Here is a 26,842-nt window from a genome sequence, read left to right as displayed (position 1 = left end):
TTTGAAGTTTCATTAGGTCCCATTTGTTTATTTTTGTTTTTATTTCCATTACTCTAGGAGGTGGATCAAAAATATCTTGCTGTGATTTATGTCAAAGAGTGTTCTTCCTATGTTTGCCTCTAAGAGTTTTATAGTGTCCAGTCTTACATTTAGGTCTCTAATCCATTTTGAGTTTATTTTTGTGTATGGTGTTATAGACTGTTCTAATTTCATTCTTTTACATGTAGCTCTCCAGTTTTCTCAGCACCACTTATTGAAGAGACTGTCTTTTCTCCATTGTATATCCTTGCCTCCTTTGTCATAGATTAGTTGACCATAGGTGCATGGGTTTATCTCTGGGCTTTCTATCTTGTTACATTGATCTATGTTTCTGTTTTTGTGCCAGTACCATATTGTCTTGGTACTGTAGCTTTGTAGTATAGTCTGAAGTCAGGGAGTCTGATTCCTCCAGCTCCATTTTTTTCCCTCAAGACTGCTTTGGCTGTTGGCGGTCTTTTGTGTCTCCATACAAATTTTCAGATTTTTTGTTCTAGTTCCATAAAAAATGCCAGTGGTAATTTGAAAGGCATTGCACTGAATCTGTAGATTGCTTTGGGTAGTATAGTCATTTTCACAATGTTAATTCTTCCAATCCAAGAACATGGTATATCTCTCCATCTGTTGATATCACCTTTAATTTCTTTCATCAGTGTCTTATAGTTTTCTGCATACAGGTGTTTTGCATCCCTAGGTAGGTTTATTCCTAGGTATTTTATTCTTTTTGTTGCAGTGGTAAATGGGAGCGTTTCCTTAATTTCTCTTTTAGATTTTGCATCATTAGTGTAAAGGAATGCAAGAGATTTCTGTGCATTAATTTTGTATCCCGCTACTTTACCAAATTCATTGATGAGCTCTAGTAGTTTTCTGGTGGCATTTTTAGGATTCTCTATGTATAGTATCATGTCATCTGCAAACAGTGACAGTTTTACTTCTTCTTTTCCAATTTGTATTCCTTTTATTTCTTTTTCTTCTCTGATTGCCATGCTAGGACTTCCAAAACTATGTTGAATACTAGTGGTGAGAGTGGACATCCTTGTCTCGTTCCTGATCTTAGAGGAAATGCTTTCAGTTTTTCAGCATTGAGAATGATGTTTGCTATGGGTTTGTCATATATGGCCTTTATTATGTTGAGGTAGGTTCCCTCTATGCCCACTTTCTGGAGAGTTTTTATCATAAATGGGGGTTGAATTTTGTCAAAAGCTTTTTCTGCATCTATTGAGATGATCGTATGGTTTTTATTCTTCAATTTGTTAATATGGTTTATCACATTGATTGATTTACATATATTGAAGAATCCTTGCATCCCTGGGATAAATCCCACTTAACCATGATGTATGATCCTTTTAATGTGTTGTTGGATTCTGTTTGCTACTATTTTGTTGAGGATTTTTGCATCTATATTCATCAGTGATATTGGTCTGTAATTTTCTTTTTCTGTAGTATCTTTGTCTGGTTTTGGTATCAGTGGGATGGTGGTCTCATAGAATGAGTTTGGGAGTTTTCCTTCCTCTGCAGTTTTTTGGAAGAGTTTGAGAAGAATGGGTGTTAGCTCTTCTCTAAATGTTTGATAGAATTCACCTGTGAAGCCATCTGGTCCTGGACTTCTGTTTGTTGGAAGATTTTTTTTTTTTTTTTTTGCCGTACGCGGGCCTCTCACTGTTGTGGCCTCTCCCGTTGCAGAGCACAGGCTCCAGACGCACAGGCTCAGCGGCCATGGCTCATGGGCCATGTGGGATCCTCCCGGACCGGGTCACGAACCCGTGTCCCCTGCATCAGCAGGCGGACTCTCAACCACTGCGCCACCAGGGAAGCCCTGTTGGAAGATTTTTAATCACAGTTTCAATTTCATTACTTGTGGTTGGTCTGTTCACATTTTCTATTTCTTCCTGGTTCAGTCTTGGAAGGTTATACCTTTCTAAGAATTTGTCCATTTCTTCCAGGTTGTCCATTTTATTGGCATAGAGTTGCTTGTAGTAGTCTCTTAGGATGCTTTGTATCTCTGTGGTGTCTGTTGTAACTTCTCCGTTTTCATTTCTAATTTTATTGATCTGAGTCCTCTCTCTCTTTTCCTTGATGAGTCTGGCTAATGGTTTATCAATTTTGTTTATCTTCTCAAAGAACCACCTTTTAGTTTTATTGTTCTTTGCTACTGTTTTCTTTGTTTCTATTTCATTTATTTCTGCTCTGAGCTTTATGATGTCTTTCCTTCTGCTAACCTTCAGTTTTGTTTGTTCTTCTTTCTCTAGTTCCTTTAGGTGTAAGGTTAGATTGTTTGAGAATCTTCTTGTTTCCTGAGGTAGGCTTGTATAGCTATAAACTTCCCTCTTAGAACTGTTTTTGCTGCATCCCAAAGGTTTTGGATCGTTGTGTTTTCATTGTCATTTGTCTCTAGGTATTTTCTGATTTCCTCTTTGATTTCTTCAGTGATCTCTTGGTTATTTAGTAATGTATTGTTTAGCCTCCATGTGTTTGTGTTTTTTACATTTTTTTCCCTGTAATTGATTTCTAATCTCATAGTGTTGTGGTCAGAAAAGATGCTTGATATGATTTCAATTTTCTTAAATTTACTGAGGATTGATTTGTGACCCAAGATGTGATCTATCCTGGAGAATGTTCCCTGCGCACTTGCGAAGAAAGTGTAATCTGCTGTTTTTGAGTGGAACGTCCCATAAATATCAATTAAATCTAGCTGGTGTATTGTGTCATTTAAGCTTGTGTTTCCTTATTAATTTTCTGTTTGGATGATCTGTCCATTGGTGTAAGTGAGGTGTTAAAGTCCCCCACTATTATTGTGTTTCTGTCGATTTCCTCTTTTATAGCTGTTAGCAGTTGCCTTATGTATTGAGGTGCTCCTATGTTGAGTGCATATATATTTATAATTGTTATGTCTTCTTCTTGGATTGATCCCTTGATCATTATGTGGTGTCCTTCCTTGTCTCTTGTAACATTCTTTATTTTAAAGTCCATTTTATCTCATATGAGTATTGCTACTCCAGCTTTCTTTTGATTTCCATTTGCATGGAATATCTTTTTCCATCCCCTCACTTTCAGTCTGTATGTGTCCCTAGGTCTGAAGTGGGTCTGTTGTAGACAGCATATATATGGGTCTTGTGTTTGTATCCATTCAGCAAGCCTGTTTCTTTTGGTTGGAGCATTTAATCCATTCACGTTTAAGGTAATTATCGATATGTATGTCCCTATGACCATTTTCTTAATTGTTTTGGGTTTGTTTTTGTAGGTCCTTTTCCTGTCTTGTGTTTCCCACTTAGAGAAGTTCCTTTAGCATTTGTTGTAGAGCTGGTTTGGTGGTGCTGAATTCCCTTAGCTTTTGCTTGTCTGTAAAGCTTTTGATTTCTCCATCAAATCTGAATGAGATCCTTGCCGGGTAGAGTAATCTTGGTTGTAGGTTCTTCCCTTTCATCATTTGAAGTATATCATGTCACTCCCTTCTGGCTTGTAGAGTTTCTGCTGAGAAATCATCTGTTAACCTTATGGGAGTTTCCTTGTATGTTATTTGTCGTTTTTCCCTTGCTGCTTTCAATAATTTTTCTTTGTCTTTAATTTTTGCCAATTTGATTACTATGTGTCTCAGCATGTTTCTCCTTGGGTTTATCCTGTATGGGACTCTCTGTGCTTCCTGGACTTGGGTGGCTGTTTCCTTTCCCACGTTAGGGAAGTTTTCGACTATAATCTCTTCAAATATTTTCTCGGGTCCTTTCTCTCTCTCTTCTCCTTCTGGGGTCCCTATAATGCGAATGTTGTTGCGTTTAATGTTGTCCCAGAGGTCTCTTAGGCTGTCTTCATTTCTTTTCATTCTTTTTTCTTTATTGTGTTCTGCTGCAGTGAATTCCAGCATTCTGTCTTCCAGGTCACTTTTCCATTCTTTTGCCTCAGTTATGCTGCTATTGATTCCTTCCAGTGTATTTTTCATTTCAGTTATTGTATTGTTCATCTCTGTTTGTTTGTTCTTTAATTCTTCTAGGTCTTTGTTTAGCATTTCTTGCATCTTCTCGATCTTTGCCTCCATTCTTTTTCCGAGGTCCTGGAGCATCTTTACTATCATGATTCTGAATTCTTTTTCTTGAAGATTGCCTATCTCCATTTCATTTAGTTGTTTTTCTGGGGTTTTATCTTGTTCCTTCATCTGGTACATAGCCCTCTGCCTTTTCATCTTGTCTACCCTTCTGTGAATGTGGTTCTTGTTCCACAGGCTGCAGGACTGTAGTTCCTCTTGCTTCTGCTGTCTGCCCTCTGGTGGATCCAGAGTTTCTGAATGACTTTCATTAGCTGGTCCTCAGTTGAGCGCAGTCAACTGAAGCCAAATTCTCTGAACTCATTAAAAATTCAGTACTACTGGGGACTTCCCTGGCAGTCCAGTGGTTAAGACTCCGCACTTACACTGCAGGAGGGCTTGGGGAACTAGGATCCTGCATCCAACGCAGCATGGCCAAAACAAAAAAAATTTCAATACTACTCACTTGTTAGACTCTGGAAGGAGAAAGACCTCCCTGGGGACTTATTTGTCTCTTATATTTGTGGTACAAGGTTCCACTCCAACAAAACTTCCAGAAGTTTCAGGCTCTGTGTGCTTTCTTTCTATTTTCTGTCCATTTTGAATATACCATTAATTCCATGTTCAGAGAGATTCTTGCACTAAGCAGACTTAAGTAGCAGAAAGGGATTCAAGAAAAAAAATTTTAAATAGAATAATGTGGAGGAAGAGAAAAAAAGAATAACTCAAGGAAAAAAAGAAGTCATTACTGAAAGTTGCAGTCAAGGTAGAAGCCAACTAAGGGGAATGTATCCTGTTGAGGCTCAGTGCCAAATGCAGAAGGTAAATGAAGCAGCTCAAGAAAGTGAATTAAAAACAAGTAATTCTCTCAGTTCAAGGCTGGAGAATAAGCAAAAAGCAACGGAGAATACATCAGTGTATGAAGAGAAGTATGAAATAAGGTGGGGAAGGTAAGGAGGAAAGTTTGAAAAACAAGGAACTGCTAGAGAGAAGAGAAATGTAATTTCCCAACATGAGATCTAGTCAATGCACAGAGTTGTCAAAAGACAGAAAGCAACAATATAATGGAAAGACAAGATACATAAGACCTTAGAACCAACTACCAACAGGAAGAGATTTGGGGCAAATCTACCTGTTCTGTGAACTTGATGTGGGGGGCTGTGTCCGATTCACCACTCTATTCCCAGTTCTGGCACTTAGTAAATGCAATAAATATCATTTTGGAATAGATTATGAGCATATCAAAATAGAGATACTCAATTTGAGTAAGAAATGAATACCAAAGAGGAAGGGTTACGTGCACTTGAGCTCAGAACTAAATCACTTTAGTGATTTAGGAGGAGTTGTTATGACAGTAAAAGTTTTAGAAACAAGCTGATTAAAAACAGTCAAAGAGAATAAAATATGGCATTTCTACTAAAAAAGGACAATAATCCTTTTTAGATTATTGTAGAAAGGAGAAAGATGGGGAACTGTACAAGCAATGCTGCACTTCACAAATACTCTTTAATGAAAATGTCAATAAATCTGTGGGGTTTTTTTGTTTTTGTTTTTAATTTATTTATTTAACTTATTTATTTCTGGCTGCCTTAGTTCTTTGTTGCTCTGCGCAGCTTTCTCTAGTTGCGGCAAGCTGAGGCTACTCTTCATTGCAGTGCAAGGGCTTCTCATTGCAGTGGCTTCTCTTGTTGTGGAGCACAGGCTTTAAGCGCGCAGGCTTCAGTAGTTGTGGCATGTGGGCTCAGTAGTTGTGGCTCGCAGGCTCTAGAGCACAGGCTCAGCAGTTGTGGCGCACAGGCTTAGTTGCTCCACGGCATGCAGGATCTTCCCGAACCAGGGCTTGAACCCGTGTCCCCTACACCGGCAGGCGGATTCTTAATCACTGAGCCACCAGGGAAGCCCTGTGTTGTTTTTTTAAAAGAGACATTGGCATAAATCCTTTGGCCTGTCTCTGTTGCCCTGGAGGTTACAAAAATGCTCATCCTTGGGTTCTCCCTGCTTCCTCTTATAATATCCTCCCTTAGGGTCTACCTCACTTTCTACTGTAACAACCAAAGCAAATAACTTGTTTCTGTTCCCCCCACTAAGTATTTATTCCCCTTCTTGATAGGTCCTCAATTTTGCTGAAGCCAACTGTGGTCTACTATTTATTTTCTCAAGCCTGGTCTTCAGCTTTCACAGGCTCAGCAGTATCTGAACTAACAGTAGGTAGAGGAGGGCAGGGAAAATGAAGCACAAACCAGCCAGCTCTCCTGCTTGTACAAGGTCTGTTGGGTGAAGAGGTTGGAACAACCAGCTACAAGGGCAGCATATGGTGGGAAGAGCCCTAGACCCCCTGATCCAGGCTGAAGTCAACAGCTGTGGGGTCTAGTCCCGGCTTCACCACCTCACTAGACACCAATGTTAGACAACTCATATAACCTCTCTGAGCCTCATCTGTAAAATGGAGCTAAAAATACCTTTAACTACCTACTTCACAAGAGGTCAGGAGATTCAAATTAGATAGTATTTGTGAAAGTGCTCTGAAAATGGTTAAATGTTATTTTTAAAAAAATCATTTCACATTCCTGTGCGATATCTGCCTCCAAAAAAACAAACAGAAGTGCCGGCAGGTGCTTCTTTTCATCACTGGAGCCAAAACAAGCACGGCAAAATTACCCACTTCTTCACAATTCTGAGCCGTAGACAAAATCACAGGCATACTAAAAGTAAATGGGAAAAGTACCAACAAACAACAAGAGAAAAGTTAACATAAGCCTCGCCTAAAGCTATTTTGAGAATGCTTCCTTATAGTCAGCTCAGGACAAATTTCTGCATTACAGGTTGGGTCTAGACTTCCTTTAGCTCCCTGAAGCCTGGAAGGGCACAGCGATGTCTCTGGCTAAGAGTGTCTATGAGGAGAACGGACAGAAAGAGGAAGTGAAATAATACGTGCCTCTAAGCTTCTCCTTAAAGAGAGAGGGCAAGCCTCAGAGCTGATGCCAAAATATCTATAGTGTGAACACAGTGGAAAGGCCTCAGGTTGTGGAGTAGGAAAGGTTTGGGTTTCAGTCCTGGCTTGGCCACTTACTGACAGGGCAAGCCCATCTTTCAGTCAGATTTTCATCTGCTAAGTGAGGAATACTATCTACTTCAAAGGGATATTCTGATGGTTAAAAGAGAGAAGGTATGTAAAGCACCTGGCACATAAAAAGTGCTTAATAAATAATAGCAGGATAGGCTATTAGGCAAAATAAAACTTCCCCAAAAACAAAAAATTTCAAGACATTTCCTAGTCAAACCTGGAGGCTTATACCCTAACAGCAGTGGTTCTCAAATGGGGAGATGCTGCCCACCCCCCCAGGAGACATCTGACAATGTTTGGAGACATTTTTCATTGTCATGACTCCGGGGTACTACTGGCATCTAGTGGGTAGAGACCAAGGGTGCTGTTAAACACCCTACAATGCACAGGACAGTCTCCCACAATAAATAATTATCTAGCCCAAAACATTTACAGTGCCAAGATTGAGAATCCTGCCATACAGCAGGGGTTCTTAGGTACACAATCTGAGTAAGCTACTTCAGCTTTCTTAGCCCTAGTTTCCTCATCAGCAATATGCAAATAAATTGATCTGTGTGTCCTACATCGCCAGGCCTTTGGGAGGATCAAATGAAATAATGGATTATTATTATTATTATTATCACCATTATACCTTTCAAAATAATGCAAAAGCACCCACTTATTGGGCCAAGCTAGAAGCACTGATATACTGGTGGAGTGTGGGGTGTGATGAGGTAGAATGCTTTGGGAATGATACCATCTGAAGAGGGCCCTCTTGCCAGTCTACTTCAGTAAAGCTTGGCTGGAGCAGGACAGTGCTCATGAATAGTGATGGGCTAGAAGCACTTCCCAGGAAGAGGAGGGAGGGAGATAGAGCGTGGGAAGTGGGTAGGAACAGCACAGGCTTATCAAAGAAGAGCTAACAGATGTGAAGGAGTGAGACAATGCTTGGTATCTTAGACTGCTCAGGCTGCCTGAGTGGCTTAAACAACAGAAATTTATCTTCTCACAGTTCTGGAAGCTGGATGTCCAAGACCAAGGTTCCAGCAGGGTTCATTTTTTGGTGAGAGCTCCCTTCTTGGCTTGCAGATGTATCCTCACCTGGCCAGGAGTGGGAGTGGAGGGTGGATCTCTCTCTTTTCCTCTCCCCCAGTCTTCTTGTAAAGCCACCAATTCTACTGGATTAGGGCTCTACCATATGACCTCATTTAACCTTAGTCACCTCCTTAAAGGCCTTATCTCCAATAAAGTCACATAGGGAGCTAGGGCTTCAACATATGAATTTTAGGGGAGGGGACACAATTCTGTTCAGAGAACTTGGGCACACATCAGACATAGCTGAGGAATCACTATGGCCTCAGAGATGAGGACCCAGATGTTAATTCAATGCTTTTCTGTGGTTATGGTCACCAAATCTTTTCTTTTCCAGCTGCCTTCTCTACGAGATATCCAGTCAATTAACTCCTGCAACTCTTTTTTTGGCCACGCTGCGCGGCATGCAGGATCTTAGTTCCCCGACCAGGGATCGAACCCGTACCCCCTGCAGTGGAAGTGCAGAGTCTTAACCACTGGACCGCCAGGGAAGTCCCTCCTGCAACTCTTCATGTAGGTGCCTCAGGCATCCTGTGGATTTCCGGGGTCAAGGAAGAATCCTCCTCTTATCTGTGTCCTAGTCCTCAAATGTCTGAGATCCATCAGGTCATGGGTTTCCAATGTTGTCTAATCAGAATCACTTTAGGTGTGGTTCTCAATTTTGGAAGCTGTTAAAAAAGTTCACCCCGGACCAGTTCAATTAGAACCTCTGGAGGTAGGACCTAGGCATCGGTCATTTTTAAATCTCCCCAAGTAACTCCAATAAGCAGCCAAGGTTGAGGACCACTGATGATAGAGAAGTGTGTGTGTCCTGTCCCCCTCCCCTCAGATTCCAATTTAGTTGTTCTAGAGTGGGGCCCAGGAATCTGTATTTTGAAACAATTCCCCAGCTGATTCTGACTATCAGCCAGGTTTAGGATAAGTTACTACCTTCCTGAAGCTAAACTGCCTACCCCCACTTGCCCTGTAACTATTCATTTCTGTGGCTATACATAAGCTTTACAGATGCAGATTTTATTTCCTTCCTCCTCTTTGTAGCAAATCATTTTGGGGACAGCTCTTCACATGCACCAAAAGACAGGGCTTAAAGGAGAGAGTTTTCTGAAAACATGAAGGGAAGCAGCAGAAGAAACCAAATGGGGGTTTTAAAAAAGTGTGCAGCTTGCCAAGGGAGAGAGCAAGAAATCTGGTGAAAGATACAGGAAGGAGTGGGAGTGGGGATGGAGATGAGGTCACAGGGACGAAAATGGGGTTGACAGGTTTCAACAGCAAATTAACGAACACACAGTAGGTCAACAGCCCCAGAAGTTGTAGGTGAAGGGCCTTGCTTTAGGCAAAAGAGATAACAGGCAACAGCATCTTCTGGTATAGCCCCTGCCCCCATCCTGACCTCACCCATCTTTACCCTTACTCTCCAACAATACTTCCCTCAGGAAAGGATGCCATGGACTCATCCACACCAAGCTAGAACAGTATTTTAATAGGGGACCATGACAATAAACCAAAAGAATAGGGCTGAAAAGACAGAATTTCAGGCACATTTACTGAATGGAGAGGGAGAGGAGAGCAGATAAGCCTTTCTTAGCTTTTTGGTAACTCCCACCATCACAGCACTCTTTACTTGCTGAATCCTGGTGGCTGTTAACTATGATGCTTATTGTGTAGCTCTCTGACATGAACATAAAAATGAGGTGTATTACCAACATCCAGGCATCCCTGATGAAAACCTCAACGTAAACAGAAAGGTCACATCACAGGCTTGACAAATTTTAAAGAGAGCACTGCAGCCTGTGTACATCACCAGCCATGGATGTTAAGTTTTCCTTATAGAAACTGAAAGTCAAGACACCTGGATTCTAAGTCAAACCCACTCTCACACTGTCTGCTTAACATCTCTATCTGTAAAACAAGAAAATTCCAAGGATAACTTGATTGAATTTGGCCAATGGAAACAAAAGTAGGAAGAAAGGGAGGCAAGACATCAAGAAGAAGGTTAAGCAATATATTTTTTAAAGTATTCTCTCCATAGAAAGTCAAGTTAAATATGTTTTGAGTTAGGTACTATTTAGATAATATAGAAAATGAACTAATCACAGAAGAAAAGACTTACATACATTTTAGTGACAACAGCAGTCTTTACCTTATCATTTAGAAGTGGTTTGATCTCTGTGAGTTGAACATCCTGAAGTTCATCCATGAGCACAGATGAGAGTAGAGGATTCTCAAGAAGAAACCAGTGACTCTGAAACGGAAGAGAAGCAAAAGGCTTCAACTAGGAGCTGGAAACATAATAGTCACACTACACCCATTCATTCAAATATTAGAGCTTAGTATGTGTCATGCATGGCTCAGGGTGCTGAAGACACATTAGACTAGATGCTTAGGGCAAACAGACTCTAAAGGTGGCCTCCGTGATCTCTGTACCTCCTAGCATTCACACCCATGCATAATTCCCCACCCCACCAATTGAGTGTGGGTGGGACCCATGGCTTGCTTTTAGCCATTAGAATATGGCAAAAGTGATGGAATGTACATGAGTATCTGTGTATGATTACATTACAAAAATATTTAACATCTGTCTTGAGGAGAGACACACTTTCCCCTGCTGGTTTTGAAGAAGCAAGTTGACATGTTGTGAGAGGGTCATGTGGTAAGAAAGAGCCTCCAGCCAAAAGAGCAAGAAACTGGGATGCTCAGTCCAACCACCTGCAAGGAACTGACGGCTGCCAACAACCATATGGGCCTGGAAGTGGATCCTTCCCCCGTCGAGCCTCAGATGAGAAGCCAGCCCTGACCAGAACCTTGATTGCAGCCTTGCAGAGGACCCAGTCAACCCAGCTGGAATCCCAACCCCCTGAAACTGAGATGATAAATGTGTGTTGTTTTCTACTTTTTTTTTTTTTTGCAGTACGCGGGCCTCTCACTGCTGTGGCCTCTCCCGTTGTGGAGCACAGGCTCCGGAGGCGCAGGCTCAGCGGCCATGGCTCACGGGCCCAGCTGCTCCGCGGCATGTGGGATATTCCTGGACCAGGGCACGAACCCGCTTCCCCTGCATCGGCAGGCGGACTCTCAACCACTGTGCCACCAGGGAAGTCCATGTGTGTTGTTTTAAACCACTAAGGTTGCAGTAATATTTTTATGCAGCAACAGATACTTAATACAATAGTCTTTGCCTTCATGGAGAATCCATTTTAGTTACTTTGTATAAGTAAGAGAACAACACGCTCACAGTTACACTTCAGAAAGCAACAGTTTGGAGGGTGGATTAAGGGAGAACAAAAATTAAAGGTTAATGCTGTAGCCTAGGATAAACAGATAAACCAAGGCTAAGCTCACTAGCCTTCACCTGGGGAATCAAAGCAGTAGATGGAGAGTATGGCAGCCAGCCTCCACCATGGCCTCCAATGAGCCCAAGGGTCCTTGACTCCTGATACTTGCACTCATGTGTAATCTCCCATCCAAAAAAATCAGGGATGGCCTGTGTAAGTAACAGAATATGGCAGAAGCAACAATATGTGACTTCTGAAGCAACAATATAAAAGGCATTATAATTTCTGTTTTAAGACACTGTAGTCTTGATTCACTAGCTCTGGGGGAAGCCAGTCACCATATAGTGAGGACATTCAAATAGCCCTCTGGGGAAAAGAACCAACTTGTCAGAACCAACCTACCAGCCATGTGAGTGAGCCACCTCACAAATGGATCCTCCAGCCCCAGTCAAGACCGCAGACGACTGCAGCCCTGGAGACGTCTGACTGCAACCGCATGAGAGATCCTGAGCTGCCCTGCCAAGCCTGCTCGCCAATTCCTGACCCAGGACCATGAGACTTAACATATAACTTTGTTTTGGAGTGATTTATTACATAGCAATAGGTAACTAGTACAAAGAGGGGGAAGTTAGGGAAAGTTGGAATCGAGAGGCAAAGCCTCCATCCTACTGTAAGGAAGCCATGGGGAGAGGCGGCAAATCCTGGATACTGCATGCAGGTGATTCCCACCCAGACTTCAAAGCTCTAGGCTTCATCTCCTCTGCCTTGGCCTTGCAGGGAAAATGCTAAATTCATGAGTTGGGAATTCAGACATTCAACAACCATGTATTGAGTACTCACTGTGCACAGCATTATGGACGATACAAAGAAGGTCCCTGCCTTCCAGGAGCTTACTAAAGAGTAGGGACGACAGCTATCTATAAAGCTAACTACAAAATGAGAAATAAAAAGAAGAGCCAGACGGGCTTCCCTGGTGGCGCAGTGGTTGAGAGTCCGCCTGCCGATGCAGGGGGATACAGGTTCGTGCCCCGGTCTGGGAGGATCCCACATGCCGCGGAGCGGCTGGGCCCGTGAGCCATGGCCGCTGAGCCTGCGCGTCCGGAGCCTGTGCTCCGCAGCGGGAGAGGCCATAACGGTGAGAGGCCCGCATACCTCAAAAAAAAAAAGCAATTACTTCTGATTGATGGGAATCCTTCACAAGATACTAGTTTATTATATTAATCCACTTTTCTGTTTTTCCCTCCAGAGATAGGATGTATGGCTTTGACTTGGTTAGCTATGGAGAGGGTATGTGCTCCAGGCAAACTCTTAGCTATTAATGACCAATACACCAAAATAAATCCTGCTCTCAACTATGACTACATCAAGGCTGACTAATAAGACCTCTTCTACCATTACTCTGAAGAACCCAGAGGGTGCCAATAGGGACCACTGCTCAAACTATGGACCCCAGATGCCAATAGCAGGACCCCAAACATCTGTACCAGTTAGAGAGCACAAGCCCGATATTTAACCTCCCTATAGGACATGGTTCTTTTCTCAGATCCCAGGTATTCTATAAACTTGACTGAGCTACTGAATGCCCAGGAACTGAATTTTTATTTTATTTTCATATCAGTCACACTTCAAAACGGGATGAGATGGCTTGAACTTTTTATCACCAATTTCAGCCAGCATCTAAAATTTCTCTTTTATAGTCCCCACTTCAACCCAGTTAACTCCCAAAATATTGGCCTAACTGGGATCTACTCACTGTGTTTATTAATCACACTATAAACTGTGGCTACTTTTCATTTGGATTTCACTACTTACCAGTAATTTAAAATGGCAATTTCAAACAACTTCTTCCTATTTAAAAGTAATGTGTGCTCACTTTAGAAAATGTGGAAACCATGGAATAATGAAAAGATATTTTACTCATAGCCCTTCCTTCTAAAAACCACCGCTGTTAACATTTTAGTCTATTTTCATTTTCCCCTCCTGTAAAATGGTTATTTCCTGAAACTGTTTTTCTAACCCACCTCTTTATTCCTTACTTTAATTCACTCATTTGAAAGCAGGGCGCTGCAAGATGTTAATTATTCAAATGTGACTCCACGTGGGGAGGCCTGTCAAGGAGCCTCAGGGACAGAGGGAAGCCTGCGGTGCCCCCAAAGTGACGCATTCACCTAGTGTTCCCATGCATTTTTTAAAGATGAAGAAATATGCAGTTTGTGCCAGGACAAACACTTAAACAAGGGCACAAATTAAATGAGAAGGTCGTCCCTATCAGCCAGGCCCAATGCAGTCAAGGCAGGACACTGTGACTAAGGAACTGGCAACAAGACAGTAGATGTTCACCTTCCACATTACAGGGGACCCAACATGTTCTTCCAGACACTCAGAAGAGACTCAATTTCTGCTCAGTTCTCACTGCCCTGAACCCTTGCCAATGAGCAGTTTTATAACACCTATAAGAAAACTAAGATCACATGGTGGAAAACTCCATCTCCAGATCCCTCAGCTACACAGACTGGCTCCCTCCTGGGGATCTAAGGCCTGCAGTGCCCTCATCTGCACAAATGATATGGCTGCCAGATCCCATCCTGGAACTAAGAGCTATTAATATTTTTAAGAGGCTAGTACGGATTTTATAAACTGTAGTAGATAAGAACTCTTTTCCATTTTATGAGATAGAGGGGAGAGTGACAAGTAAAAAACAGCCATCCTCAAACTGAGGAAGCAAACCTTGTACCAAAAGGCTAGAAAGGGAAAGAGGAAAAGTATATTCTGTGCCAGAAATTATAATACAAAGACCTTATGTTTAATTCTCCTCCTCCCAGAAGTTATGTTCAACACTCCTCCCAAGTAGATATCTTCATTTCTTACTTTATAAGCAAAAAAACTTAGGCTTAGAGAAGTTAAGTGACTTTTCCAATATCCACAACTAAGTAAGTAACAAGGCAAGGATTTAAAAACCTTTGCTTTTCCCACTATACCATAATGTCTATGCCAGACCCCCATCTACTGGTTGTAGGACCCTGGGCAGGTTTCCTCCACTCTCCCCACAGAGGCACCTCCTTGAAATAAAGGTGACAGAAACTCAGAGCAATCCTACACCACCAATGACTCGGAAGCCTCAGAATGAAGGTTTGAGTCATCACACCAGGACAAGAACTCTCATTATCTCAGTAGTCAGCTGAGGACAAGGAGAACAAGAAATGAGTAGGGAAAAGTGAAGCAAAATCCCAGCTATTACTTGGTACTTAGTTTCTGAAAAGAGGGCTATTTCTTGCTTGTTTTCAGTATGATGAGCCTCAAACTTTAATGTACAATCCATCACCTGGGGATCTTGTTTAGGATCTCAGGTATAATCAGTTTTGAGCACTGACAGTCCAATATATGACCTCATCAGCTGAGGAGAGAGGGGATCATCTGAGGTGAAGGTGAAGAAATGAAGGGCTTGATTATTAGCAACAATCCTTTATAGAGATGATGAGGGTGAGGCAGAGATAGACTCTATTAATCTAATTTCATCCTGCCTTCTTCCAAAAATGATTTCAATAAATTAGATGGGATTTTTAAAAGATTCAACAGGCCAGACCAACTAGAGGGGGAATACATTGGAGAAAGAGAGAAGATTGCTGCAGAAATCTAGCTGAAAGATGACAAGAGTCTGACCATGCTACTGGAATCACAGAGATAAAGAAAAAGGGAGATAGCCTCATTCACCAGAGGGCAGAGAGCAGAAGCAAGAAGAACTACAATTCTGCACCCCGTGGAAGGAAAACCACATTCACAGAAAGACAGACAAAATGAAAAGGCAGAGGACTTTGTACCAGATGAAGGAATAAGATAAAACCCCAGAAAAACAACTAAATGAAGTGGAGACAGGCAACCTTCCAGAAAAAGAATTCAGAATAATGATAGTGAAGATGATCCAGGACCTCGGAAAAAGAATGGAGGCAAAGATCGAAAAGATGCAAGAAATGTTTAACAAAGACCTAGAAGAATTAAAGAACAAAGACCTAGAAGAATCAAAGAACAAACAAACAAAGATGAACAATACAATAACTGAAATGAAAAATACACTAGAAGGAATCAATAGCAGCATAACTGAGGCAAAAGAACGGATAAGCGACCTGGAAGACAGAATGGTGGAATTCACTGCTGCGGAACAGAATAAAGAAAAAAGAATGAAAAGAAATGAAGACAGCCTAAGAGACCTCTGGGACGACATTAAATGCAACAACATTTGCATTATAGGGGCCTCAGAAGCAGAAGAGAGAGAGAAAGGACCCAACAAAATATTTGAAGAGATTATAGTCAAAAACTTCCCTAATGTGGGAAAGGAAACAGCCACCCAAGTCCAGGAAGCACAGAGAGTCCCATACAGGATAAATCCAAGGAGGAACATGCTGAGACACATAGTAATCAAATTGGCAAAAATTAAAGACAAAGAAAAATTATTGAAAGCAGCAAGGGAAAAATGACAAATAACATACAAGGGAACTCCCATAAGGTTAACAGCTCATTTCTCAGCAGAAACTCTACAAGCCAGAAGGGAGTGGCATGATATACTTCAAGTGATGAAAGGGAAGAACCTACAACCAAGATTACTCTACCTGGCAAGGATCTCATTCAGATTTGATGGAGAAATCAAAAGCTTTACAGACGAGCAAAAGCTAAGAGAATTCAGCACCACCAAGCCAGCTCTACAAAACATGCTAAAGGAACTTCTCTAAGTGGGAAACACAAGACAGGAAAAGGACCTACAAAAACAAACCCAAAACAATTAAGAAAATGGTCATAGGAACATACATATCGAGAATTACCTTAAACGTGAATGGATTAAATGCTCCAACCAAAAGACACAGGCTTGCTGAATGGATACAAACACAAGACCCCATATATATGCTGTCTACAACAGACCCACTTCAGACCTAGGGACACATACAGACTGAAAGTGAGGGGATGGAAAAAGATATTCCATGCAAATGGAAATCAAAAGAAAGCTGGAGGGCCTCCCTGGTGGCGCAGTGGTTAAGAGTCCGCCTGCCGATGCAGGGGATACGGGTTCGTGCCCCAGTCTGGGAGGATCCCATATGCCGCGGAGCGGCTGGGCCCATGAGCCATGGCCGCTGGGCCTGCGCATCCGGAGCCTGTGCTCCGCAACGGGAGAGGCCACAACAGTGAGAGGCCCGCATACAGCAAAAAAAGAAAAAAAAAAAAAAAAGAAAAAAAGAAAGCTGGAGTAGCAATACTCATATGAGATAAAATGACTTTAAAATAAAGAATGTTAGAAGAGACAAGGAAGGACACTACATAATGATCAAAGCATCAATCCAAGAAGAAGATATAACAATTATAAATATATACACACTCAACATAGGAGAACCTCAATACATAAGACAACTGCTAACAGCTATAAAAGAGGAAATCAACAGTAACACAGTAATAGTGGGGGACTTCAACACTTCACTTACACCAATGGACAGGTCATCCAAACAGAAAATTAATAAGGAAGCACAAGCTTTAAATGATACAACAGATCAGATAGATTTAATTGATATTTATAGGACATTCTACCCAAAAACAGCAGATTACACTTTCTTCTCAAGTGCGCAAGGAACATTCTCCAGGATATATCACATCTTGGGTCACAAATCAAGCCTCAGTAAATTTAAGAAAATTGAAATCGTATCAAGCATCTTTTCAGACCACAACACTATGAGATTAGAAATCAATTACATGAAAATAATGTAAAAAACACAAACACATGGAGGCTGAACAATACATTACTAAATAACCAAGAGATCATTGAAGAAACCAAAGAAGAAATCAAAAAATACCTAGAGACAAATGACAATGAAAACACAATGATCCAAAACCTATGGGATGCAGCAAAAGCAGTTCTAAGAGGGAAGTTTATAGCTATACAAGCCTACCTCAAGAAACAAAAAAAAAATCTCAAATAAACAATCTAATGTTACACCTAAAGGAACTAGAGAAAGAAGAACAAACAAAACGCAAAGTTAGCAGAAGGAAAGAAATCATAAAGATCAGAGCAGAAATAAATGAAACAGAAACAAAGAAAATAATAGCAAAGAACAATAAAACTAAAAGCTGGTTCTTTGAGAAGATAAACAAAATTGATAAACCACTAGCCAGACTCATCCAGAAAAAGAGGGAAAGGACTCAAATCAATAAAATTAGAAATGAAAAAGGAGAAGTCACGACACTGCAGAAATACAAAGCATCCTAAGAGACTACTACAAACAACTCTATGCCAATAAAATGGACAACCTGGAAGAAATGGACAAATTCTTAGAAAGGTATAACCTTACAAGACTGAACCAGGAAGAAATAGAAAATATGAACAGACCAATCACAAGTAATGAAATTGAAACTGTGATTAAAAATCTTCCAACAAGGCTTCCCTGGTGGCGCAGTGGTTGAGAGTCCACCTGCTGATGCAGGGGACACAGGTTTGTGACCCGGTCCGGGAAGATCCCACATGGCAGGGAGTGGCTGGGCCCGTGAGCCATGGCCACTGAGCCTGCACGTCTGGAGCCTGTGCTCCGCAACGGGAGAGGCCACCGAAGTGAGAGGCCTGCATACCGCAAAAAGAAAAATAAAAAAACAAAAAAAACCTTCCAACAAACAAAAGTCCAGGACCAGATGGTTTCACAGGTGAATTCTATCAAACACTTAGAGAAGAGCTTAACACCCATCCTTCTCAAACTCTTCCAAAAACTTGCAGAGGAAGGAAAACTCCTAAACTCATTCTATGAGGCCACCATCCCCCGATACCAAAACCAGACAAAGATACTACAGAAAAAGAAAATTACAGACCAATATCACTGATGAATATAGATGCAAAACTCCTCAACAAAATAGTAGCAAACAGAATCCAACAACACATTAAAAGGATCATACATCATGGTCAAGTGCGAATTATCCCAGGGATGCAAGGATTCTTCAATATATGTAAATCAATCAATGTGATAAACCATATTAACAAATTGAAGAATAAAAACCATATGATCGTCTCAATAGATGCAGAAAAAGCTTCTGACAAAATTCAACACCCATTTATGATAAAAACTCTCCAGAAAGTGGGCATAGAGGGAACCTACCTCAACATAATAAAGGCCATATATGACAAACCCACAGCAAACATCATTCTCAATGCTGAAAAACTGAAAGCATTTCCTCTAAGATCAGGAACGAGACAAGGATGTCCACTCTCACCACTAGTATTCAACATAGTTTTGGAAGTCCTAGCATGGCAATCAGAGAAGAAAAAGAAATAAAAGGAATACAAATTGGAAAAGAAGAAGTAAAACTGTCAATGTTTGCAGATGACATGATACTATACATAGAGAATCCTAAAGATGCCACCAGAAAACTACTAGAGCTCATCAATGATTTTGGTAAAGTTGCAGTATACAAAATTAATGCACAGAAATCTCTTGCATTCCTTTATACTCATGATGCAAAATCTAAAAGAGAAATTAAGGAAACGCTCCCATTTACCACTGCAACAAAAAGAATAAAATACCTAGGAATAAACCTACCTAGGGATGCAAAAGACCTGTATGCAGAAAACTGTAAGACACTGAAGAAAGAAATTAAAGGTGATATCAACAGATGGAGAGATATACCATGTTCTTGGATTGGAAGAATTAACATTGTGAAAATGACTATACTATGCAAAGCAATCTACAGATTCAGTGCAATCCCTATCAAATTACCACTTGCATTTTTTATGGAACTAGAACAAAAAATCTTAAAATTTGTATGGAGACACAAAAGACCCCAAATAGCTAAAGCAGTCTTGAGGGAAAAAAATGGAGCTGGAGGAATCAGACTCCCTGACTTCAGACTATACTACAAAGCTACAGTACCAAGACAATATGGTACTGGCACAAAAACAGAAACATAGATCAATGTAACAAGATAGCAAGCCCAGAGATAAACCCACGCACCTATGGTCAACTAATCTATGACAAAGGAGGCAAGGATATACAATGGAGAAAAGACAGTCTCTTCAATAAGTGGTGCTGGGAAAACTGGACAGCTACATGTAAAAGAATGAAATTAGAACACTCCCTAACATCATACACAAAAATAAACTCAAAATGGATTAGAGACCTAAATGTAAGACTGGACACTATAAAACTCTTAGAGGAAAACACAGGAAGAACACTCTTTGACATAAATCACAGCAAGATATTTTTTGATCCACCTCCTAGAGTAACGGAAATAAAAACAAAAATAAACAAATGGGACCTAATGAAACTTAAAAGCTTTTGCACAACAAAGGTAACCATAAACAAGACGAAAAGACAACCCTCAGAATGGGAGAAAATATTTGCAAACAAATCAATGGACAAAGGATTAATCTCCAAAATGTATAAACAGCTCATGCAGCTCAATATTAAAAAAACAAACAACCCAATCCAAAAATGGGCAGAAGACCTAAACAGACATTTCTCCAAAGAAGACATACAGATGTCCAAGAAGCACATGAAAAGCTGCTCAACATAACTAATTATTAGCAAAATAAAAATCAAAACTACAATGAGGTACCACCTCACAGCAGTCAGAATGGCCATCATCAAAAAATCTACAAACAATAAATGCTGGAGACGGTGTGAAGAAAAGGAATCCTCTTGCACTGTTGGTGAGAATGTAAATTGATACAGCCACTATGGAGAGCAGTATGGAGGTTCCTTAAAAAACTAAAAACAGAATTACCATATGACCCAGCAATCCCACTCCTGGGCATATACCCAGCGAAAACCATAATTCAAAACAACACATGCACCCCGATATTCACTGCAGCAGTATTTACAATAGCCAGGTCATGGAAGCAACCTAAATGCCCATCGACAGGCGAATGGATAAAGAAGATGTGATACATATATACAATGGAATATTACTCAGCCATAAAAAGGAACGAAACTGGGTCATTTGTAGAGACGTGGATGGATCTAGAGACTGTCACACGGAGTGAACTAAGTCAGAAAGAGAAAAACAAATATCGCATATTAACGCATATATGTGGAACCTAGAAAAATGGTACAGATGAACCGGTTTGCAGGGCAGAAATAGAGACACAGATATAGAGAACAAACGTATGGACATCAAGGGGGGAAAGCGGTAGGGTTGGTGGATGTGGTGTGATGAACTGGGAGGTTGGGAGATTCTTATTTTAATAAGAACCTGCTGTATAAAAAAATAAAGAAAAATCAAAAATTCAAAAAAAAAAGAAAGAAAAAGGGAGATCTGGGGTATATGGTTGGTAAAAAATAGCCTGAGATCAGAGAAGAGTCAGATTTTGCCAAGGTTTCTAGGGATAAAAGAATGATGGCACTGTTAACGGAAATGGGGGAACTGAGATACAATACCAGAGAAATTGGTGAAAAAAACAATTTTGATCCACAGCTGAAATTTGGGCTTCCAAGAGATACACAGGTAGGAGTGAGAATTAGTGAGGAAAATCTGTAGGCGCTCACCAAACCAGAGACAAGGAGCTGCAGGCCCTGGGTTCTTCTGAAAGACAGCTCAGTGACGGAAAAGAAACGAAGAAAAAGAAAACTCAGAGGGACTTCCCTGGTGGCCTAGTGGATAAGACTCCACACTCCCAATGCAGGGGTCCTGGGTTCGATCCCTGGTCAGGGAACTAGATCTCACGTGCATGCCGCAACTAAGAGTTTGCATGCCACAACTAAGGAGCCCGTGTGCCGCAACTAAGGCCTGGCACAACCGAAAAAAAAAGCTCATAGATGCAAGAGGAAAAGCAGAAATACAACGTCAGAGAAGCCAAGGAAGAAGCCGAGTTACATGGAAGGGGAGGGAAACTGTCAAGTGCTGAAGCAGAAAAGAGGAGGAGGACTAAGAAAGGGCCATTAGCAGGAATTCCCTGGCAGGCCAGTAATTAGGACTCTACACTCTCACTGCTGGGGGCCTGGGTTCAATCCCTGGTTCAGGAACTAAGATCCCACAAGCTGTGCGGCATGGCGAAAAATGAAAAAAAAGGGGGGGGGCATTATCCTTTTTTAAAAATAAATTTATTTATTTAATTATTATTATTTTAATCTTTGGCTGGGTTGGGTTTTCATTGCTGCACACAGGCTTTCTCTAGTTGCGGCGAGCGGGGGCTATTCTTCTTCACAATACGTGGGCTTCTCATCATGGTAGCTTCTCTTGCTGCGGAACCCAGGCTCTACGCACGCGGGTTTCAGTAGTTGTGGCACCCGGGTCAGCAGTTGTGGCTCATGGGCTCTAGAGCGCAGGCTCAGTAGTTGTGACACATGGGCTTAGTTGCTCCGCAGCATGTGGGATCTTCCTGGACCAGGGATCGAACCTGTGTCCCCTGCATTGGCAGGAGGATTCTTAACCACTGCGCCACCAGGGAAGTCCAGGCCATTGTCTTTTTTTTTTTTTTTTTTTTTTTTTTGCGGTATGCGGGCCTCTCACTGTTGTGGCCTCCCCCGTTGCGGAGCACAGGCTCCGGACGCGCAGGCTCCGGACGCGCAGGCTCAGCGGCCATGGCTCACGGGCCCAGCCGCTCCGCGGCATATGGGATCCTCCCAGACCGGGGCACGAACCCGTATCCCCTGCATCGGCAGGCGGACTCTCAACCACTTGCGCCACCAGGGAGGCCCCAGGCCATTGTCTTTTGACAGGGAAAGTCAATGGCATTAAAATCTAGAAAAAATAAGATTCAGTACTCCATGCTAAAAAGCCCATGACTATGACTTATTAAACATCTAGAAAATGACATTTCTGAATTTAAGTGCAAGCAAAAATGACCAAGAGAGGCACCAGTGTTCTTTGATACTCAGAGTCAGCACTGAGAGGGCCTTTAAAGATCATCAAGATCACTGACTTTTAATTATTGCACCAAAACCCTGATTCTTCTAGTCATGGAAAGAGTGCATCAGATGTGGACTCTAGACCTAGGTGGGCCCCCACCTAGCTGAGTGGCACTGGGTAAAGCATTTCTCCTTTCTGGACCTCAGTTTCCCCATCTGTCAAGAGAAAAGGCTGGGCAGGATGACACTTTAGGCCCCTGAGAGGACTGACATTCTGTGACCCAAAAGCTCCCTGTAAATGTAGTACTTTACATATTCCCCAGGGTAAGCACTCCCCTATCCTCTGCTTCATAGGGCTCTTACTATAATCCTATGAGGTCACCCAGTTATCAGTCTAATGAGGTTCAACGATTAGCTGAAGGTCACTCAGCAAATCAGTGAGAGGGTGCACTTGGCCTGATTCCAGGGACATGAGGGTCTCAGGCTTTTATCTTACTCTACACTGTTTATTTAGTCAGAAAAAGCTCACTGAGATTTCCAGTGCTTAAAAGCATTGTTTTGCTACTTTAAAAAGACAATAAGGGACTATACATAGTATTGGCTTCCTAAACTATACACTGTCTTTTTTTTTTTTTTTGCGGTACGCGGGCCTCTCACTGTTGTGGCCTCTCCCGTTGCGGAGCACAGGCTCCGGACGCGCAGGCTCAACAACCATGGCTCACGGGCCTAGCCGCTCCGCAGCATGTGGGATCTTCCCGGACCGGGGCACGAACCCGTGTCCCCTGCATCAGCAGGCAGACTCTCAACCACTGCACCACCAGGGAAGCCCTACACTGTCTTATTTTGTAGCTTTTCCCTATGACCCAGGTAATTTGTTTGGCCTTCATCATGCTTTGCCAGAATGTACTGACACCCGGCCACTAGTTTGTATTCTAAGGGCAGAATCAGTCACTTTTGGTTTTGGCAAGATTGCAGGCAGATAACCAAACCAAAATGAAGGCAGCCTACGAGGGAGGCAAACTAAGGAGACTGAGCTGGAAGGGGTCAGCTGGAGCTGGTGCTGAAGCAGTTATGACTGGAAAGCTGCAGGAAGTGGCCAGAGGACTGGCTGGGAAAGTAGACAGTGGTGTTCGTACAGCAAGCTGACTCATGTCCTCTCTTTTTACCTATAAATCCCTGGCTAAATGATTATTACAGCACTTTACAATTTAGGTTAAAGACTTACCATCTTACTGGAGTATCTATCAATGGCAGTGTGAGGTAAAACACTGGGGCACTGCATCATTTCTATTTCAGAGATGAGGAAACTGAGGCTTAAAGAGGTGAAATGGACTGACCAAAAAACACAACTAATAAATGCAACAGCTCGAACCCAAACCCAATTTTCTCCTCATCTCAAATGCTTATTCCTCTATGCCCTGTACCACACTTCCTCCCAGGTTATCACAGATGGAAAGACCTGGAGGTAAAAAGGAGAGAAATTCAGCTGACTGCCTTACTGCACCCATCCCACACTAAGGACCTCTTTATCTCTGGTCCTCAGTTACACTGTGCAGTTAGGATCTGGCCACAGGCTCTAGGATTAAACCTTAATATGAAGTTAATAACAAGAAAGCCCAGATTTGGAACTGGAGTCTGCCTTCACCCGTTAATTCAATTGAGTGGGGGAGATTAAGTCTATAAACAAATCACTACAGTTCAAGGCGGGATAAACGTGAGTCTATGAATTGGACAAACTCTAAGGCATTTTCTCAACCTCAGCACCACTGATATTTTAGGCCAGATAATTCTTTGTGGTGAGGCTGTCCTGGGTAGAATGTTTAGTAGCACCCCTGGCCTCCATCCACTGAACGCTAGCAGCACCCTCCTCCAGCAGTTGTGACAACCAAAAATATCTCCAGGTATTGCCAGATGTCCTCTGGGGGGCAAAATCACCCCCAGCTGAGAACCACTGCTCTAAGGGTTACAGGGGTTTAGAGCAAAGGTCACTTAATGCAGGTTGTGGTGCTGAGAAAAAGTTTCATGGAGGAGGTAATATTTGAACTGGACCTTGAAGAATAGATACCATTCCTATAGGTCAGAATGAGAGAATAAAAGAAGGAATGCCAGAAAGGGAGGAGAACGAAAAAGCAAGATGATGAGAAAGCACTGCTGGACAGCGTTCCAGTTTGGCAGGAGCAGAAGCTTGCTGTTGGTAATAGGTGATAAAGCTAAAAATGTCCACTGGAGTCACGTCACAGATAGCCATCCATCAACTCACAGTTACAAGATACACACCATAAGGAAACAGCCAACAATACAAGATACTACACAGATGTTTAACAGTATCCAAGTCAAACCAGTGGTATTTCCATGTGTCCCACCTACCCAGGAGGACAGAATGTTGCCCGAGTATCATGTCTTACATTGATTGCATCTAGTGTTCATCACGTTTAGCCAGAGTTAAAGGAAGCTCGGAACCAGTGCAGAAGTGGGAGAAACAACTAAGAACTGGGATGGTCAGGAGTTTCCCAAAGGAGTTAAGAGTGGTGGGCCTTGAATGGATATGTTCTGGAGAGCTGGAAGGGAGGAGAGGACATTCCAGGTGAGGACATTTGAGCTGGGAAAGAAATAAATGTACACAACATATCCAAGAGACACCGGGAAGAACAATGTAGTTGGGAAAGAAGACAAGGCTGGTCAGAACACAGAGCACATGAATCAGACATCACTGGACAATCACTGAGGGTTCCTGAGGAACAAAATGACACAGTTGTTTAAAACGTGGCATCTTGTCCAGCAGTTCTCTTAGCTATACACATTAGAAAGACCTGGGGAGCTTTGAAGAACATCAATACCCAGGCCTCAACCCTAAGGATCAATTTAATCGGGCTAAGACAGGGCCCAGGTATTGTTTTTAAAGCTCCACAGGTGATTCTTACTCGCAGCTAGAACTGAGAACCACTGGTCTACAGTCATGCTGTCAATTTCAGATGAGAAAAGAGGCCTAGAAATTTAAGTGGTCTGCCTAAATTCACATAGTCGGCTGGGTGTAGGGTTGGGACTGGCATCTGGACTCCTATTCCAGGCTCTGAAAGATACCATAGAGTCCTGGGCTAAATTCCATACTGCAGTCTTTAAGAGGCACAATCTGATGACTTGCCTCTTAAGTTTTGCCAGGGTTAAAGCCTGAATTAATCATATCATAAAACTATTGACTTAAGCATCCTCTCAAGTGTCTAGGGTAATGGATGTTGATTTCGTTGCTGTCTCCTGAGGGCCCTTAGGAAAGGAAAGGGTCTCAGGAGACTCCCCAGAAAGCCAGGTAAACAAGCCAAACCCCCAGCTTCGTGGAAGAAACAATGACTTTTTAAAATACAGCTCACTGACATTTTGCACGGCATAAAGGAAAGTCTGGGTTACTCTCCACCAGGAAAATACTTTCAGAAATGCTATGCCATAAGCAGAGGTGGGGGACGGGGAGAGTGATCAAAGGCAGCTGCTGAAGCATGCCCACAGACCCTCATTTTAACAGTAAATCTCTCTACAGTCCTCAGCTCTGGATAAGGGCTGTCCACGCACCTTGTGTTTTCCTAAAAGGAAAAGAGCAGCACCCCTCACAACAGGTCCGCCTTCCTGTTGTGTCACTCCTGGATTCTGGCAGCAGGTGGTAAACGGGAGGTCTGCAGAGACTGCCAAGCTGGGAATCTGAGTCTGCTTCTATAACCATTCTATTCATCCCAGGATACTGGTACAGATAGCTATTAGAACAAAGCAACACACATCTAGGGGAGTTCTTGTTAATCCCAGACACCCATCAACCAGCTGAAGCTCTAACAAGGGGGTCATACTAAAGTCACTCTAGAAGCAGAAGCACTACCCTCTGTCTCCAACTCTTGACACCAGGAAAGCTACTGCTGGCAAGGCTCTGGTACGTGCTCTTGGGATGGGTTCCAAGTGCCCATCAGCTATAAGATAGAATCTCTGAAAACAATCTGTTCTTTAAGACAACGTGAATGGAGGTAAAGGACAAATAAGAGCCCTAAGAGGCAGTACTTAATACTCATACTAACTTGATGCTCATAATACATTGATCACTGACTCTATGCCAGATACCAGAATAAGCAGTTTCATCCATTATTTCATTTTATTTTCCGACACACTTATAAGATAGTAATCCCCCCATTTTATAGATGAAGAAACCGAGGCTTGGAGAGGTTCTGTAATATGCCAAAGGTCACACAGCTAGCAAGTGGCAGAATAAGGATTTGAACCTGAGCAGCCTGCAGCTAGAGTTTGGGCGGGCCTCTATAAATGACTTTTCCACTTGATGCCAACTGACCATTAATTCTTCCACTTATTTTTTTCAGCTTTGGCTACTGGAGTCTACCAGGATCTTAATGATCAAAGAATTCTGAAAACTGAGAAGCACCAAACAAAGTTTAGGTATTATTATTATCATCATCATTACTTCAATGAATAGGAGAGACCTGCACCAATCTGGAAGTATTTGAAAAGCAATTACCCTGTGGACTGTCTAATCACCCAAAGTTACACTTTAGTCAACATCCTGGTTAAAAACCTGGGTCCCAGAAAGCCTGGT

General features: G+C 42.1%; 1 protein-coding gene across 4 annotated transcripts in view; it reads right to left on the bottom strand.

Annotated features, from left to right (window-relative positions):
- The window catches only part of NDRG3 (NDRG family member 3), a 95,639-nt gene that overhangs the window by 62,569 nt on the left and 6,228 nt on the right, over window positions 1-26,842 (bottom strand). For all 4 annotated transcript variants that reach the window (XM_060120126.1, XM_060120128.1, XM_060120129.1 and 1 more), the window contains exon 2: window positions 10,327-10,428. In XM_060120126.1, coding sequence (XP_059976109.1) covers window positions 10,327-10,383 — 57 coding nt within the window. In that variant the 5' untranslated portion in view covers window positions 10,384-10,428. The remainder of the gene's footprint in view (window positions 1-10,326; window positions 10,429-26,842) is intronic.

This window comes from Mesoplodon densirostris, chromosome 16 (genome assembly GCF_025265405.1).
Source record: "Mesoplodon densirostris isolate mMesDen1 chromosome 16, mMesDen1 primary haplotype, whole genome shotgun sequence".
In the NCBI taxonomy this organism is placed as follows: domain Eukaryota; kingdom Metazoa; phylum Chordata; class Mammalia; order Artiodactyla; family Ziphiidae; genus Mesoplodon; species Mesoplodon densirostris.
Note: the sequence above shows the minus strand (reverse complement) of the source record. Positions and strands in the feature narration are given on the sequence as shown.